Raw genomic sequence first — 18,971 nt, forward strand, 5'->3', positions numbered from 1 at the left:
TGAAGAGCCATTTCTGCAGAACTGACGCTGATTTTGGGGACTTCTAACCCAGAAACCAGCAGCGACAGGCGATGAGCAGGCAAGACAACGCCGCGGAGCGGTGTTTTTCTGGTATCTCCAGCCTCCCAGCTCTGATGAATCCTAAGGAGAGGCTGGAGAGAGGAGATGACGCCAAGGCCTGTAGGAATCAGTTGTTTACAAACCTTTGGGAGGCAGATCACAGCTATCGCAGCTTGGCAATGCGTCACCGTGGGCCAAATATTCACACCGCTGCACAGAAATCTGGCACTTCTGCTAGATTTTTCCCCTATGCCTTTTCACACACCCGGCAGGACTCCCCGAGCACAGAAGAGCCACTCACCAGATTCCTTGGCTTTGTTCCTCTCTGCCTCTGTGCTGTTCCTGTCCATCTCCATGCCGCCTGTCAACTGCTTCACCGTCTCCAGCATCTCCCTCCGCTGCTCCTCTTGTGCCTGATTGTCGAGCAGCAGCTCTTTACTGCTGCTGCCCCGTAGGAAGGTGTTGGGACGGGAGAGGGAAGGTGGGAGAGGTTTGTCGTTCTTCTCCCTGCCCGTGCTCCCGCGACTGCGGAACGAAAACGCACGTGCTTAGAGATTATGGTACGAGCAGCCCCCGCTCTCGGTGCTGGGATGGGGAGGAAAGATGCCGGGTAGCTTTAGAGTAACTGCAGGACAAAACCCCGCAGCCCAGATCCAGCCCAAATCCAGCAGGATTGCTGCCTCGATGTTGTACAGCTGTAGCTACACAGAATGTAATAAAAATTAAGTCACGTCTCAGGGATGCACAAACATCCACAGAGCGGACAGGCAGAGCCCACGCTTCCTAAAGAGCACACGGAAAAGCCATAAACATCCTCACAGCGCCCAATGCGTACCTAGAACGGTATAGTTTATAACTTAAAGTCACTGGTTTACCGTGCAATGCTACGAGCGGTGTGGTTTTTTACCCGTTTATTGAAAAATAGTTTCAGAATAGTGAAGGTTACCGGCAAGAGGTGACAAGGATCTGTCTATTAACTATTGTGTTAATGAGTAAGACGGGCAAAACGACACCGACGTGGAATAACCTGCAGGTAAGCTGGAGTTTTAGGTGAAACAGGAGGGAAAGCAAAGAAACCCAAGAAAACAGTCCAGCAGCTGGAAGCACTGGAAGGAGGAACCAGTGACATTTTAAATGAACTGTACATTTATAAACCCTGCCCAGAGGTAATAAATTATTGAGGGTAATCCATGTTTCACACCTCAGGCTGGGGCGGCTCTAGCCCCGATGAAATCGGGTCGTGCGAGAGCACCGCGCAGCCTTACGCACGCGTCGCGGGATGCGGGGCGTGGGCGGGCTCGGCCACGCTTAGTGGGAAGGGTCAGACACCGCCAGAGGGTTTTAAGAGCCCTGTTAAATTTCTGCAAGTTTTTAGGCATGTTTTTCTGGATAAATCAACCTACTGACCTGGCTGAATCCCCGCCCATTGAACCAACCGGCATACCTGTTCATTAGAACATTTTATCCAAAGAGTTTTTAACCTGTTATAAACCACTGGCAAACGTGTCCTTTAGATAAAGGGTGACCGAAAAGTGGAAACTAAAACGTTCACTGTAATGGCTTTCAAAATTAACACCACCTGTCTCTCCTATGAAATTAGAGAAGATTCATGTGTTTTAAGCTCGCTCGAAGTACACGGCGGGGCTGGGGGCGGCGGGGAAGGCCCAGCCATTCCCGGAAACCCAATGAAATTCCCTTCTTTCCGTGCGCTGGCGATTAGAGCAGCAAGTGAAAAGCGTACAGACAGCGAAAGGGAAACCACCGGCGGATCGAAGCTTACCTAGTTAAGGCCCTGCGAGAATCTAATTCTGAGGATGCGGATGAGGCAGATACAGATGAGACTGAAGGCTGCAGTGCGGAAAATCTGTTCAAACTAGTGGCACTTGGTCGTAAGGAGTCTGGGAGATTGTAAAGACAACACAGAGAAGAGTGACAATGAGGTCAGTAGCCGCGGACACCTCGGCATCACAAAGTCAGGCAATGGCTGTTTTTTGGAGTGAGTGGGAGAGAACTGAAGGGAAAGGCTGCTCCCGCCAGGCAGTCACACAGGGAGATGGGCACGCTCCCTGTGTGGGAGATGTGTTTCAGAAGGACGTGGAACTGCTTGAGCAAGCCCAGCGCAGAGCTACCAGGATGCTCAGGGGACTGGAGCATCTCCCTTGTGAGGAAAGGCTGAGAGACCTTGGGTTGTCCAGCCTGGAGAAGAGAAGGCTGAGGGGGGATCTCATCAGTGCTTATAAATACCTGAAGGGCGGGTGTCAGGGGGATGGGGCCGGGCTCTTTTCAGTGGTGCCCAACGCCAGGCCAAGGGGCCACGGGCACAAGCTGGAACACGGGAAGCTCCCCCTGAACATGAGGCCAAACCCCTTCCCTGTGCGGGTGCCAGAGCAGGGGCACAGGCTGCCCAGAGAGGCTGTGGGGTCCCTTCCCTGGAGACATTCACCCCCCGCCTGGACGCGGCCCTGTGCCCCTGCTCTGGGGGTGCCTGCTCACGCAGGGGGTGGGACGGGGTGAGCTCCAGAGGGCCCTTCCAGCCCCCACCATCCTGTGATCCTGCGATTCCCGCCCAGACCTTGGCAAGGATGGCTGGTGGCAAAGCCGAGGGCGAGGACCTGTCTCGACTTACCCATCTCGCTTGCCTTGGCTCCACCACTGCTGCCCTTCCCCCAGCTGCCCAGCTGGGCTTTAGGCACAAGCTGAATCTTCTCATCTATTGTGGGCTGTAAAACACATTGAGACATACCATTACAAGGGAAAATCGTATATCTTAATTATAAATGGGGTATTTTTTGCAATCATCCCTGCCTTGCAAATGCCAAAATACGCTTCAACACGATTTTGGAAGCCAAAACCGCAGCCGAAGACAGACAACAGAGGGCATCGCAAACAGCCTCTCCCAAAGCGTCAGTGAGAGACACTCACTGGGAGCTCTGAAGCTCAGTAGGGAGGAAAAAGCGTGCTATATCAGTGCTTGAAAGGAGTTTGTGACGAGTGAAACGGTTCTGCTGCCCACCCCAGCCACCCGTCACGGCTTTGGGAGGAATCGGCACGGCAAGAAACGGAATTCAGAGGGCCAAGATTGACAACAGGTTGCAGAACTTGGAGGGAAGAAGTAGCGTCTGACAAGAAGAGAACGATGATGTTACAATGCTCAGTAGGTGAATTTATTGACGAGGAGGCTGCGACCCCGCAGGGGTCTCTGTACGAGTTCCTCTCGCCTTCCGACAGGGCAGCTGCTGCAGAGCTGGCTCTGTTTGTACCGTATTTGTACTAAACTGAGTAGGACTTTTCCCAGATGAGCTGTAAGCCCAAACGCAGGCTGAATCCCTCCTGCTAATTAAGTTTTGGAGTCTGTTTTATGACCTTCAGAAGGAACAAACCGAGCTTGGTCTGCAGAAAGGCTACAATCTGTCCAGGTTCTGCTTTACAGCTCTCCGAGCATCCAGGCACCGAGAGTAAAAATTCAGGGAGAGTGACATTAATTGGGACGAGCGAATGTCTGGGAAACACCCTGATTTATGTGAAAGTCGGAGTTCTCCTTGGCGAGAAATCCCAAAGCTCTTCTGAAGGTCATTAAAAAAGGAGAAATCTCCAAGCTTGCCTAACCTGCAGCCTGGAACGAATGGCCCAAAAACCACTTTAATGGTAAAATAACAGGAAGACGCTCATCTGGAGGATGGCTGTGGAAGTTTAACACATGCTGAGGGATGCAACCGCGCCGCACACAAGTCCAGAAGCACTGTAAAAGCGGACGCAGTTCTCGTACTACTCGAACCTTTCAGGCATGGAGCGCTGCCATGTGGGATATGTCAGGAACGTTTTGGTTTCAAACTGAAGGCAGCATCCTCATTCTACTAAGAAGCAGTGTCAGAACAGGGTCCGGAGAACTTGAGGCAGCAAAGGATTTCTATCAGACGGGTGTTTGAGACACCTCCTGCAGTAGCTGTGGATGGGCTCCAGCACCGTCACACACGAGACCCCAACTCACAATCTCTTAATCATTTAATAAACCCACCTTGGAGAACAACTGGGTCACTAAAAGGCCACTATAAACCTGAGAAGAAGTGTATATATACACCTTTCCCTCACAACAAGCAAAATAGTAACATTCAGAAGACAACAGTGTCTTCCTTTGTGCTTTATTTATGCACGGTACTAACTCTGGAGATTTGATGTCCCAAAAAAACAAGTTTTGACCTGTAAACACCATAAGGGTTTTCCTAGACAGACAGAGACGAGTAGGTAAGACCTCGGCATTTTTGTTGCTCTAAACAAGTCTTGTGCCGGCACCTACCTTGGTGATTTTAAGGAACTTGGTGGGGTCCAGCACTCTGCTGTTCTTCGCCCCCTGCACGGTGTTCCAACCGCCTTCATCGACCCGCTGGACACCTGCCAGACGACAAACACAGCCGCCCTTAGCTCACCCCCGCTGCTCCAGCGGCGCCCCGTGAGAACGCGGGCGATCGTCTCCAGGCTCAACAGGAGGAGGAAGAGAAAATGGCACGTTTCTGCTAAGCCTCAGCACAATTCTGTGCCGAAACCGTGCCCTTCGGAGCGTTTCTTCAGCCTAAGATGACGTAACTAGCTCACCTGACTTTACTATTACAATAATAGCCTTGACAGAAAATACTGCACTAATTTCAGGGGCTGGTTTTGGTAGTGATCCTTCCTGGTTAGATTTCTCAGCGTGTGTTCTTGCGATCTGGAATCGGCTGCGCTTGCTGCGCGCTCGCAAGCTCACAGAAGGAGCAGATGACATGCCTTTGCTAGCCCAACGCCGTGTTTCTGGCACAGATTTCAGCAACGCTAGGCTAGTCTAGATGCAGGACCATTCAAGAGTCCCAGGTTCCTTACTTTCTCCTGATACCAGTTTTAGGTTAATTAAAACAAAGCCTACTTGTTTTGCATCTCCTTCCCCTGCTCTGCCCCACTCCTCATTCTCCCAGTCGCTCCAAATTCCTCTTCAGGTCTACCGAGCCCCCTCGAGCGCCGGCAGCAATTTCAGGTAACGCCAAGACACTTTCTCCTGCTGAGTTAACACCTCACGACTTTCGCAGCTAAAGACAACACGGCTGCTCTTGAAATTAGATGCTGCCGTATGCAAGAATGGATGGCAAATCTGACTCCTGCGTCGTAACTCGTAACGGATTTCTGGCAGCCTGTCACAAAATCAAATATGGCTCGCATGAATGTGAAACTTGAGCACTATTGGCCTGCGAGTGTTTATTTTTACCCAAGGGATTTGCCCGTGTAAAACCCACAGCGCCAATCCATGGCAAGGCTGCTCCTGCAGCCATAATCAGGCCCCCATTCCCTTTGCCCATTACACCTGGGGAAAAAAGACTTTTTTCTTTTACATGGGATTCCCTCTATGGCCGCTGGCTGTGAAACAAGCAGCCGACTCGGCTTTTACTTTACCCGGTCTCCTCTTCTCTTTGGTCATGAGTTGTTGGACCTTCCTCTGTTCTTCTTGCTCTTCAATCTTGGCTTCTTTATGAATCTGCTCAATGGTCTTCGGGCCCTGGTCTGCTCTCCGTGACACCCAGTTGCACTAGGGAAGCAGCAAACACGTGCTCAGGGATACTGCCAAGGGAGCATCGTAAACGGGGTATTTTGAACACTGTGAACGAGGCCAAATCCTCCCACCCTTGTAATGTCTTAGAGGGGCCGCTCCCCGAGGGACTGGGGAAAATGTTCATAGAATCACAGAATGCCCTGAGCTGGGAGGGACCCCCAAGGGCCACCGAGCCCAGCTCCTGTCCCTGCTCAGGACACCCCAAATTCACACCGGGTCTCTGAGGGCCGTGTCCAAGTGCTTCTGGAATATCGCCAGGCTGGTGCCGTGATGCCCCCCTGGGGAGCCTGTGCCAGGGCTCCACCACCCTCTGGGGGAAGGGCCTTTCCCTAATGCCCAGCCTAACCCTCCCCTGGCACATCTCCCTGCCGTTCCCTCGGGGCCTGGCGTTGGTCACCAGAGAGCAGAGACCAGCACTGCCCCTCCTCCTGCCCTCGGGAGGGGGCTGCAGAGGCCATGAGGCTGCCCTCGGCCTCCTCTGCTCCAGCTGAACAAACCCAGGGACTCCAGCCGCTCCTCGTACGGTTTCTAATGTGGAGCTGGGGCACGTTGCAGACACGGTTGTCCCAGCACCACAGGTCAAAGCTGTGTACTCTGGTGTACAGACTGCAGTAGCTGTTTTGGTGCAGAATGGAGGCTGCAGCAAAGACCCAACTTTGGAGAGGAGTGACTGAATTCAAGACATTTTAACCCCTAGCATCCTGCACCTTCCCAGATTTCCAATCTTTCTAGGTTCAGAGGAAAGAGAAGGCTGCTGTCACTCTCTACCCATTTATTCATGACACTGTTTGTTGAAGCGCTTCCTCCAAGCTTGAGAAAAAAAAAAAAAGAAACCCTGCAAACACAGAAGGAAGAAGCGACTGCATTTTATCAGGAGATGGTGCTTTGCCACCCCAGGGATTGTGGCGGCCAAGACAGGAATCCCACAGAGAGAGGTGCAGCTGTCTCTGCACAAAACACTCCCACTGCTTGATGTGTCTATTCAACCACACACTGCCAAGATCCATCTATCCCCAGAATAACCAGACCGTCACTTGATCTTGCTACAGCCTCACTGCAGTTTCTGGGGTAATTTTCTTTGTATATCCTGCAGTCAAAACGGTGACTTCAGCCCCCACAAAACCCCAACCCAGCCTCAAATCGGCTGTTTGAGGTATGAGTAAAACCTGCTCAGGACTTCAGTCAAGTGCTGTCTCACGGCTAAAGCCACGCTGCTCCCAGCCCCTACCCGGGTGAAATTACCGGTGCTGGGGAAGGTTTGTGCAACCTGCAGTCACGTCTTCAACCTCACGGTGTAGGGGCACCCTTCACTGTACAAGGCTCCAGCTTTAACACCTTGGCTATGGTTCAAAACCACTGTGTGGTGACAACGCGGGCAGGTCCCCGTCTGCGCCCTGTGTGCGCTTGTCTACACCAAGTTATCTCCTGCCTGTAATTTTTGGAGCTTAGTGTGGACCCACCATCATCACGCTCTGACAGAGCACAGGCTCCACTTGCTTTTGCCTGCACAATATGGCCAGCAATCAACCAGCAGGTGCTTGGTTGTGCCAGCAATACAGGCTAATACAGGACATCCTTCGACGAAATCCACGCTGCCATGAAAAAGAGCCCTCGTTTTTTACAGCCACGCTATCTGGTCCCCCTCACTTGTGGGGTACACACCTCAGAGTGCAAGTAAGTGCTGGCAGGACAGAGCACCCAGAGTGCATGGAAACGAAGACAGCAAAGCAGTGCGACTGACAGAGATGGGCACGGGAGATGCTGTCGGGGAAAAAAAACACCCAAAACCTCTCCTGTAAAAAGAGCTCAGGCGTGTCTGCTGCAACGGGCCCGAGAAGCCGGGGCAGGCACGTGTCTAACGTTAAGAACCAAGACACCCTACCAACCTTGGCCTTCGTCAAGGCAAAATGGAGAGACTTCTTGTCTTTAAACAGCTGGACTTTTGGGATAAGGGGCATGGATCCCCCCTAACACCCCGCTTCTGCTGTAAATACTGTAAATCCCTGCTCTTACGCGAGAGCTCTTCCAGCCTGGACATTAAAGGGAACACGCTCTTTTACTTACTCGAGCTGGCACCTACCAGCCTTAGGTCTATTACATCCTGAAGCATGAACCGAATCCTTGAAGACGTTTTCCTCTCTTTCACAATCTTCTCCATCTGATTAAAATACTGGTCCATGCGGGGCTACACAAGAGAAACACCATCATCGTCAACACGTCTTGGAAGAAAATAAACCCACTCCCGCAGGTGGGGAGTCAGCGGGTTCCGCGTTGCGGCGTTGCCCTGCCAGAAGCGCCCCCGGGGACCCAGAGCCGCTCCCCGGAGGAGTGAGTGCTGGGGCTCGTCCGCTCCCCCCAGGGTGGGTTTGAGCGTGCGCAGTGCGGGACGTGCAGGGGACGAGGCACGAGTCTGCGGGCACCTCCTTCGTTTAGCACACGCTTCCTCTGCCTTGTTCGTTACTTAAATAATCTACACCCTCTACATGGACATAATGAAGTTAGCATCCATTTAAAAAAAAGAAAAAAAAATCCATGTGGGTTTTTTTCACGGTACAGCTAAGCTGATCTACTGGCTAGCTGCCACCGAAACGGGGAGCCCTGCTCTACCTCTGAGCTCCCCCTTTTCCAATCAGCCTGTGTGCTCACCTCAGCCCAAGAAAAACCAGCTCATGAAACTAAACGGGCACAAAACTAACCTGCGAACATCGTTTCGATGCTTTACCTCCCTGAACTGCCTCAGCCGGGGTCAGGCAAGAGGAGCAGGGGCAGAAGCGCTGCTTCTCTCAGCAAGAAGCTGTGTAAGGGGCTTAGCTGTAGTATGAAATCCCACAAGCTCGTTTTCATCCAAAAAGTCGTGATCTGATGGAATCCAAATCAGTTTGCACTAAGACACGAAATGGTATCATTAGAGAAGCCTCCATTAGGTCTCATTTGACTTGCCAGGCTCCAAAAAGCCTTCTCCCCGCCCAGATGGGGGCTCTGACTGTTTTAAACAAACAGTTTCAGGGCAGTTTTAGAAAATGTTTCCCACTCCCTTCACTAAAAGACTAGATAAATCCTTTCCCTTATATTTAAACAAACACAAAAAAACCCTATTAAAATTTGGTCCTGGCCTTGCCTTGGAAAGTTTCAGCTCAGAGCAAATGTTTCCAGAGTTAGGAATGAGAGGGAAAATATTTAAAGTGGACTTTGTCCAGAAGCTTTAATTATAACGATCACTAACACTTCAGGCTCTATAAAAACAAATAATAAAACGTCTCTCCTGTTAATAGAAAATAAATAAAGGATTCTTACTCAATCTTGATAGAAATAACAAATCACAAAGAGAGGACGCGGGCAGCTTCTCGTAAGGGGTACGCGGTATCTGCAAGCGCTTCCCTGCTGCGTGCACGCTCCCTGCCGCACGCTGCCGCAGCTCGAGGCCGCGGAACCGGCCCGCGCACCGCAACGTTGCTCTTTTACAGCGTTTGCACGCTCGCAAGGACCAAGACGGCACCCAGGACTCATCCAACATGACCTCAGCTACTGCTTAGAGCTCAGACTCTGCTTTCTTCCCAAAGCATGTGGAGAAATTTTAATCCCTGCCTCTGGCACTTTCAAACCTGCATCAATAAGGCACATGTTGTTGCATTAACAGCGTCGGATATTTAGCCTGGGGGATTAGTGGTCGGTGACGCTATTTTAGTCAATGCTCCACAACACAGTTTGGGAAACTGTTCCCCAGAAGGATCAGGACTGATCCGCCATGATCCCTGCAACCCAGTGCCCTGTACGGGAACTCCCTTCCCCGAGCAGCTGAAAACAGTTAGCTCGGTTTGTTTCCAGAGCCGAGTCCAACTGATTTCTGGCAAGACCCTCGAATGGTTTTTCATCCCAAGCCTGGCTTTTGCGAAGGAGCAGCAGTTTGTCCGTGCCAAGAGAAGCTCATCGAGTGCGTAATGCTCCCTGCTACGTATACGTTTGTTGGAAAGTCGGGAGGAGGATGCTGGAGCGCTGCAGTTGCAAAACAGCTGCTTCATTCCAGCAGCGCTAGAGATGATGATGACACAAAATAAACCCATCCACCAAGGTTCAGGTGGGGGTTTAGGCCAGTTAATGAGGGGTGTTTTTTTTAGATTTAACTCAAACAATATATTTGGTGGCAGATTTTGTAGGTAACATAGGCCCTTCAATGGCAAAGAAACAACTCTAAATGTTTTGGAAACTACAGACAAGCGGTAAATTCTATTTGGAAAAGAAACCCACAGGATATATTGAGCGCTTCAGACCGTGTGCTTGGTGAATTATTTGGAAACGAGTAGCGACTGGAGAACGCTGTTGAAAACGATACAGACTCTATTAGAAAGGGGCAGGGAGGAGGGAGCAAGGCCAGGCCGTGATGAAACACGCACAGAAAAGTGGATGATTTCCTCATTCTGTACAAAAATTCCTGAAGTAAAAAGTAAATCCTTGAATAAAACCACCCCACACCCATTTTTCCATCCCTGCCCTGAAAACCTCATCTCCCGCTCCCGGTCCTGCTCTACCTTTGCTTTCTCAAAGTCCAGGTCCTTGCCAATGGTAGTTAGCAGGCGGCAAAGGCACTCGAGGGACTCCTCATCGTGGTTTTTCAGCAGCTTTACCACACAGTCATGCATGATAGCCTCCGTCAGCATTTTTAGTTTGAAAAGCTCGCCAATGAATTTTATATTCCCAATGGATCTCCGTCGGGCTTTGTCCTTGGCCTCTTCCAGCTCGTCATGGAGCCGTGTCTTCTCCTCTGGCTGTAAAACAGAAAAACAGCTCTAAAAAAACATGTTCACAGAGCACAGAACTCTTCAAAAGATCCCATTTTACATTTAGTTGCTCTTGTCCCTGTTTACTCTTTCTCTCCTAAAAAGAGGGTGGTATAAACCCATTAATCAAGGCAAATATTCTTTATTATACTCAGCCACAGTGACAGAATGAAACTCTGGACTCCAACATTCCCCGCAAATCGACGGCCGTCTTCAGAAGAGATCATTTGCAGAGGGAGCTCTGAGAATTTCTGGGGAAAAATACCACTTACAGTGGTAGCAGCTTCAAGTTCTTTCTGCTTCTTTTCAAAGACATCGTCGTCAGCCTTGTCCTTTTCAAACTCCTTCTGGCAGCGATTTAACAGCAACTTGCGGAAATTTACTGTGCTCCCAGGTTTGTCTGCCATGGGCACTTTCAGCTGTAGGAGAGGAGGGAAAACATCAGCAGAAATACGGCTGAACTCCAGATAGGAGCGAGGTTTCCCATCAGCCTTCTGTTACGCGCTTCGCACTGAGCAACGCGAGCCCGCGAGGCCGTGACAGTTACGCGTCATGTCACGATTTCCAGCTGAATTTTACATTTCACACGTAAAGCTCGGGGCTCCTCAGCACGGGAGGGACATGGACCTGTTGGAGCGGGGCCAGAGGCGGCCACAAAAGTGCTCCCAGGGCAGGAGCCCCTCTGCTGCGAGGCCGGGCTGGGAGAGCTGGGGCTGTGCAGCCTGGGGAAGGGAAGGCCGTGGGGAGACCTTACCGTGACCTTTCAGTGTTCAACAGGGGACTGTAGGAAGGGTGGAGGCAACCTCTTTAGCAAGGGCTGCTGTGACAGGACAAGGGGTGATGGTTTTAAACTAAAGGAGGGGAGATTTAGGCTGGATATAAGGAAAAAAATTTTTTACAATGAGGGTGGTGAAGCCCTGGCCCAGGTTGCCCAGGGAGGTAGTGGAGGCCCCATCCCTGGAAACGTTCAAGGTCAGGCTGGACGGGGCTCTGAGCAACCTAGTCAAAGATGTCCCTGCTCATGGCAGGGGGGTTGGGCTAGATGGCCTTTAAAGGTCGCTTCCAACCCAACCCATTCTGTGATTCAAAACTCAGCTGACACCACCTCTGCCCAGAGACAGGTCACATTTCCATTCCTGGGATCCTTTAAACGCTGCTTAAAAGCACTCTTGTTACGTGCTAAAGACTCTGGAGCCTTGCTCCTTCATCGCATGTCATGAAGGATCAGGAGGAAGAGGGGATTATTTTGTCCCAAATTCACCACAACGAGCTGTCGCAAGGTTGGCTCAGCACCTTGGGCTCCCCTTCGAACGGAGAGAGAGAAACCGGACTTCCCAAACGTGACTCACGGCATGTTGTGACCAGGCAGAGCGAAGTGTCAACCCCACACAACGCATCGCGCCGCGCAAAGCCCTCTGCCTGCAGGCGCGGCCAACGAGTGCCGAAGAAGAAATCCGTCATGCAAATTATTTTTATTTACATGCAGAAACTAACATTTAACTCTGCTCTTGCCATGCCTGTATTACTGCCAATCGGCTCATGGGGGTAACGTGCAGAACATTCACCCACGCAGAGGAATTTCCCATCTGACTTTGGCAGCTCTTACCGTTACAAGACACCTGCACATGTTGGCATATGCCACCGAGAAGCTCGGTTCGTCGATAGCCTTCTCGAAGACCAGGTCGATGACTCCTTTCAGCCTCTCTTCCGTGTCCACCGTCAGGTCTGTCACTTGCTTCATGAGCTGATTGAACATCTGGGGCGTCAGCTTGTTCAAGATGCTTCGTACCTTGCGGAACAGCTCCTGAAGGACAGGAAAACTTTAAGCACAAATGAGCAGGTGGCTTTCGGGAGCGAGGTAGGATGCGTCTCAAAGGTGAATGGAGATCTGTCCTACAGGGACTTCTAGGAAGCGGAGTTACACACAGTCCAGCTCCAGTTCTAGCTCAGCTACCGGCTGCCAAAGACCGGAGCTGTGGGGCAGGATTCTTGGAAACACCCAAGTGCTTTTTTCAAGAGCAACAGAGACACAAAGCTCTTGCTGTCACCCAGCTGAAATATTCTTCTCGATATCAGTTTAGCCATGAGATATAAATTAACAGGGAGTGGCCTCCTTCTCCCTCAGCTAGAGGAAATCAACTTCTCCTATATTTACTTTAAGGCACTTTTTTTTTACCTATCCAGAATGATAATTAGGTCAACAACGCTGCCGTTAGCCCCGAGAACAGAATTTCTGTGTCCTTCAAGACTATCCCAACTTATCCTACAAATTACAAGTTTGACCACCAGGCAAATACCCCCGCCCCGAGCAGCTGCCCTGCGGAGGAGAGGAGCGGGAGAGCGACACAGAGAAAGCTTCAGAGACGGCGCTGCTGGGCTGGGCAGGACAAACTGACAGAGGAACCTCAGTCTTGCTGAGGTTCAGGGCAGAAATGCACTCTAAAAGGGGATGAAAAGCAAGTTCTGTGCTGGACGTTTGAGGTTGTTTGCTTTAGAATGGAGACAGAAATATTCTAGTAAAATAGCAAGAGGAAACCAGTCCTGGAAGAGAGGTAGTAGGTTGTCTGGTGTTCCCTATTTAGACTCACTTAATATACAGGATTGCCATTTAAACTCCAGGTCAAGAATAAACACATGAAAAAAAATAATGAAGGGAGAGGAAAGCTGTGTTTCAAACTGGAATTCATTGCCCTTTTTCACTGTCTTACACAACAAATTACCATCCTCCTCCCGTTACAGGCTGCTGTACTCGGACGCGCTCAGCTAACGCTCTCACCTGGGTTTTGACGTTTTCCGGGTCCTCGGTTTGGTTTTCTCTCTTCAGGCTGGGCTTCCAGGCGTTCTCTGCCTTCTTCAGGTGGACGTCCTCCTTCACACACACAGTGATGATCTTCCTGGGCTCTCTCCTCTGGCCTGGCTGAGATCTCCTCGGTCCAACATTCAACAACTAGGACAAAAACATTCCTTGTTATATCCCCTTTTAAACTTGCATCTCGATAAAACATTCCAGGGCACACGCCAACACCCGCTGATGGCAGCGCCGACAAGCAGCGACTCCTCCTAGGACTCTGAGGACTCCCTCCGACCCAACACACCGGCCCGGGTTGGTCAGAGGGAACATGAAGACACCAAACACGTTTCTCGCAGGCAGCTTTTCCCCAGTCAGATATGGGATGACCACTGCCTACACGCATCGGCGATGCTCCAGATGCTGCTTAAGCGCCGCAGAACTCAACCCGGCTGACCGAAACCGTCCCCTGAAAGCCAGAAACCGCGTAACTGAGACATCACAGCAAAGGCGTATTTACGGATTACATCGGTCCTTACAGGCGTATTTGAAACGTGCCATCCCAAGCAATTAGATAACGATAAATTAGCAGCTCTGCCAAAAATGTTAAGTTTTGCTGGAGATTGCTTCAAACAGAGCCATTTTGAGACAGGAATTCTATAAAACACACTAAACGGCGCATCAGCGCTGCTCTGGCATCGTAGAAACACTGATCCTAACAGATGTGGGTCAAACTCTTTGTAGTTTGACAGAAGAAAGGGAAACACAGTGCTTTGTTTGTAACAGCATCAGGCGCTTCTCTGAGGTCCTGTATAACACGATGGTCGTCCTGGTCAAGCCAGGTATGAAAACTGCTGAAACCAGGGAGATTGTCATCGGCTGTACAAGCAATAGGGCACAAGACACCCGCAAACTCCCTCTTAATCATCCAGGAGCTTCTGCTTAAGGACTAAAGGTATCACATGCTGTCAGGAGGTTATTCTTCTCCTGCGCTCTTTCATATTTCTGAACTCATGTATTAGAAATGTCCAACCTCAATGTAGAAATTAGCGCAGCAACAAAACTCCATTATCAAACCCCGTTACTTTCCACAGAAGTAATTCAACTCTCCAGTGGGCAGTAGGCAACCTCCACATGCAAGACGGGCCATTTAAAACATTTCTTTGTTCAACAAAGGGATTCAATGAGCATCAGAGAGGCAAAACCGTCTCAGGTATTCAAACAGCCTCACTGGACCCATGCGGAGGGGTTCTTAGCTGCTGCCTCTCGAGCCACGCATCAGCCCCAAAACCACCTTTGCACAATTAAAAAAGAAAACCCTCCTTTAAAGGCGGGAGCTTGTATCTGCGATTTGAACTGCTTGGTTTTGATGACATAAATATGTGCCGCCGATGACAGCGAACGAACGCAATCGCCGCCACTGCTGGAGCTCTTGCCTGGGCTTCGTTACGTGAAAACAGCAACAGAATAAGATGTTGTCAAAAGACAATGACCTCATGCCGTGATGTGCTTCGTACACCGAGGCGATGCACGGAAGAGGGCCACGCGGCGCAGCGCGTCAGCCTGCCGCCCCACCGCCCGCGAGGACGTGCCAGCGTTCAGATCCCGCTGGCACGCACAGAGATAACCCGCCGGGCTCGTTCCAACCTTGTCGGGTGCACGCCGTAACCGTAACGCAACCGCGCGAGTCGATCGCTCCCAAGGAATCAACGCGGAAGGACACAGCAAGAACGGGAAGCCTTCACGATGCTTTTGTGTGTTAGATGCCTTCCCAAAACCACTGTCAATCCCTCCCTCGCACCCAGAGCCCTCGGGTCGACACCGGTACGATGCAGCAAACCCTACTTCGCAGCCCTGCGCTGAGACATCCACCTCTGGTTTTATGCGATTTCACACAGTTTTGCTGCCCAGGTTCTACCCACGCTGCAAACGTACGGCTGTGGAAAGAAGAAATTTCCCTCCGGCTGAAAAAAACAGACAATAATGCGACAGCCACGCGCACCAGACCTCGCCACACACCTCCTGGCCCACGGGAAGCTCGGTAACCAGAGCCAGACCAGCAGCGTGCCCTGAAAATCGAAACGTTTGGGGTATTCTCCCTGAGGAACACGGGCAAAGCCGGCGAGAGGTAGCCTGCAGCCGCCCTGACTCTCCTGCGCGGGGGCAGCTCCGGTCTGAAGGACCTTCAGACCTGCCACCTTTGTTACAGCCGGGCTGTAACGCGGGAGGACGGAGCCGCAGAGGCACGGGTCCACGCAACGCCGAGGCGCGGGCTTTCGGAGCTCCCGCGCCTCCCTCGCCGACGGGACTACTGCCCTTGCAAAACTGGCGGCCGCGAGGACCGCTCTCGCGCCTCCTGAATATCAGCGTGTTACCTGGCACAGCCTTCTCAAACCGGGCTGCCTTTGAGACCAGACGCTTGTGCACTAACAGAAAAAAGACTTTTTTAAAGATACTTTTTTTTTTTTTTAAATATCTGTGAATAAACTCGCTTCAGACAGTTTGGACAGGATTTAAAAGCAGTGAATGGAAGCCTCCGTTGAACGTGTAATAAAATAATATACGGATCAAACTTTTAACAGAAAAAACTGGGGTTTTTTGGTTTCAAATTTACAAAGTGGCAAGATAAAGAGGCGCTTGAGCTCATGCCTGGCCTCCTTTTTGTAACTCAGTGCAGGTAAATAATAACGGTTCTGTAGCACCCGCGATTACAGCGCCACAGCTCGCACCAGTATTGGTAAATTGGTATTTTCCACCAATGGCCCGGAGAAGTGCCTTCCAGGTGTTACTACATTGATCTGAAGTACCTGTCTTCCGGATGAAGGGGCGGGGGGAAAAAGGAAAGCAGAAGGAAACAGGGACAAGGCTCCTGCAGAGGAGCCAAAACCTCCCAGCAGCGCAGCACGACCTGGCGCTCCCCTTCACAGTCCGCGTCCGCTCTTGGCACACAAGTCACGCTAATGCTTTAAAAAACATCCAAGAAACGAAAGAACCGCTTCTCCCTCTACAACAGGCTTCAAATGCAGAAGGCGAAACTGAGGTTAGCTGCTAGGAGCGACCCTGCCTTCCAGGGAAGCGACTCGAGTTCCCATCGCCTCTCGGGAAGGACAAAAGCAGACGCGTCCCACCTCGGCGCGCGGGGACGGACCCGTCCTCTCCAGCCCTATCTCTCCGTGTTTGCATCTCGTCACCCGCCGCACTCATCTGCCTTCTTGTCTACACCAACAAGCGTCTCTTAGCTGTATTTTGTTCCTGTGTAATTGCACCCCTTGTGCTGTTTGACGCGACATTTGTTAGTTCTAAAAACAGTCATACAACACGCTTAAGCAAAAAGGAGGAAATAAAAGACAAAAGCCGAGGAAGCAAAACAAAAGACTCTCAACGTGCCGAAAGCTTGTTAGCGCTGAGCTGCTCGACATTATCTCGAGGGCAAGGAATAGGCAGTGGGGTTTAATGGTTTATGGGCATGGCCTGTGTAGAGGTGGAATGACCGAGGGGACAGACAGCGCACACGCGGGTTTTTGCCATGCTTTATGAGAAGATAACGTCTGCTTTTGCTCGGGGCTGAAACCCCGCTCGTCCTATAACCGCCGGCGTCGCAGGGCAGCGGGGCTTGTTAAATAACGTTACCTTCCGACCCTCCTCGAGAAAAACGCAGAGAAAGGCTCTGCTCTGTAAAGGCGCAAATGTAAGATGTATGTTATGTGCTGAATGCTCCAAATGAACGGGGTAAGCGGGACTTACCTTTTCTCCCCCTTTCCACAGGTCTGCAAAGTGCAGACCCCTCGCGGATCCCGCTCAGGCCAACGTCCCAGCATGCCCTCAGCTGGTGATGTCCCACCCACCACTGAAGACTGCCTAGAGGGGTACAATGCAAGTCTTGTTTCGTTTTTTTTTTTTTTTTTCTTTTTTTTTTTTCTTTTTTTTTTTAAACACTGTTGCACCTTTTTGTAAAGTTTTCTGCCAGTCGTGCTTTATCAACAGTGGGCGTTAGGGAAAAAGACAACTCTACAAAAAGGTGCAAAGACTTTGGGGGGAGAGGGGGGGATTTGGCTTACCCCTATCGGCAGGTTCCTCAATGGTGGGTGAGGCGAGACCAAGAGAGGGCATGCTGGGGAACCGCACCGAGCCAGGGAAGGCAATCCAGGGTTGCTCTGCACTTTGCAGGCCTGCGGAAAGAGAAAGAGCAACAGGGGCGTTACCAAGGTGCCGAGAGGCTCGGGACATTCAGCGCACGAAAGGAGAGAAGGCGCCGGAGTACAACCTGCAAGTCCTAAATATAGGAAGCGATGTCGACCTCAAACAGCATCGAGGTTTCGGGACCGGGCGGTGCTTCGAGAGAAACCGCAACACCGAAGCTACTCCAAGACACGGACGCGCGCCCCGGAGCCGAGGCACCGGCCACGGGGCCACTCTCAAACCAGAACTATTGCATCAGCTCAGAATCGCCGGGTTCGACTCCGAGCCTCCTGGAAATCTGCACGCTTGGAAGTCACGGTTATCAGCGAGCTCTTCTAAAACCATCGGTTTTGAAAGTTAAATGATGGCTATGTCGCTAGATGTATCCGGACGGATACAGTGCGTGTATCTGAACAGACGGGTGAAAGAAACCCAAAACATCAACGGCTGCACCTACTGGCGGCAGCGTCCATCCCCCAGCTGCGGCTGACTGGGCGGCGCCGTGCCGGGGGGCACCTGCACCCCAAGAGAAAGAGACGGCAAAGCCAAGAAGGAAGGACTGAGAGAGGGATTTCAGAGTTTGGGCAAAGCCAGACACAGGGAAAAGAAGAGAAAGTGAAAGGAAAAGCAGAGGAAAAGGCAGGAAAACAAGGAATGAGGGGACCAACACAACTTGTGGAAGCATAGAGAAAGCAAGAACACACACAGGCGCTGGGTATATTCTGGGGTTTTCTTTTACAGTTCTTAGTAAAATCCATTTGCTCTGCTGGCATGTTTTATAAGACAGACCCCTGTGACGACACACAGTGACGCCGGGTTGTTGTGTGAGAAACACGTGTTCGCACACGTGCGACTGCCAGGTCCTCGGCGTGGAAACACGTTTCCGCACCTCTCGCATGGGGAACGGGGAGGGATTTAAGACCATTTAAGACCAATACGTACCAGTTAAAACCATCCACAAGGTTTTTCTAATTTGCCTACATTTTGACAGCCAAGAAAACATCCCCCTCGCATTCATCCCGACAAACCGAGAACCACCGGAGCATCGGAAGAGGCCCAGAAGCGTGAGGACGGACTTCATCGATGTTAAGGCCAGTTTTTAAGTTAGCAAGTTGGGGTAAACTCACACTTCCAGGTACGTTTCTTCCACCGGAGGTTTGCCTCCCAAAATCAGCGAAGGCTGGCGTGAAGTCCGGTCCTCGAGGCAGTATCCGAGGGTCCAGAGTTCTCAGGGGCAATTTCGGCTGGTTGACCTGCAGCGTGGAGCGGAACAAACGAAGGGGATCTGTTCAGCGGGTGCCGGAGCTACCAAAGCTCATGCAAGTCTACAGACCACCTCTGCTAAACCATAACGGTTGTATTTAACAGCCAAATTAATGCTTTTAACGAACTCTGCAAGTTTTATGCATCCACGCCTACACTACAAATAAGCATTTAATTAAAAATACGTCTCCTGCAGGTGACTGTTGAGGAAACAGGTGGAGCTCAGAAACATTTCAAGGCTGAGCATGACTTAGGGAGGATAAAATTATGGCGACACAGGCCCGTCCTCTGCAAAACAAACGCAATAGTCTTGGTTCAGGTGGCAAAACTG

At 51.1% G+C, this 18,971-nt stretch overlaps 1 protein-coding gene across 9 annotated transcripts in view; it reads right to left on the bottom strand.

Annotated features, from left to right (window-relative positions):
* The window catches only part of EIF4G3 (eukaryotic translation initiation factor 4 gamma 3), a 153,311-nt gene that overhangs the window by 15,625 nt on the left and 118,715 nt on the right, over positions 1–18,971 (bottom strand). For 6 of the 9 annotated variants that reach the window (XM_064470413.1, XM_064470409.1, XM_064470411.1 and 3 more), the window contains 12 exons: positions 18,505–18,630; positions 17,257–17,367; positions 13,187–13,357; positions 12,017–12,214; positions 10,683–10,829; positions 10,162–10,398; positions 7,716–7,820; positions 5,479–5,611; positions 4,355–4,449; positions 2,687–2,780; positions 1,841–1,958; positions 362–585 (listed from right to left, as the gene is read on the bottom strand). In XM_064470413.1, the coding sequence (XP_064326483.1) occupies positions 362–585; positions 1,841–1,958; positions 2,687–2,780; positions 4,355–4,449; positions 5,479–5,611; positions 7,716–7,820; positions 10,162–10,398; positions 10,683–10,829; positions 12,017–12,214; positions 13,187–13,357; positions 17,257–17,367; positions 18,505–18,630 (1,759 nt within the window). Of the gene's footprint in view, positions 1–361; positions 586–1,840; positions 1,959–2,686; positions 2,781–4,354; positions 4,450–5,478; positions 5,612–7,715; positions 7,821–10,161; positions 10,399–10,682; positions 10,830–12,016; positions 12,215–13,186; positions 13,358–16,942; positions 17,057–17,256; positions 17,368–18,504; positions 18,631–18,971 lie in introns of those variants that run through there. The other 3 variants (XM_064470416.1, XM_064470410.1, XR_010375859.1) reach the window with 2 other exon arrangements.

Source organism: Phalacrocorax carbo, chromosome 20 (genome assembly GCF_963921805.1).
Source record: "Phalacrocorax carbo chromosome 20, bPhaCar2.1, whole genome shotgun sequence".
Classification (NCBI taxonomy): Eukaryota; Metazoa; Chordata; class Aves; order Suliformes; family Phalacrocoracidae; genus Phalacrocorax; species Phalacrocorax carbo.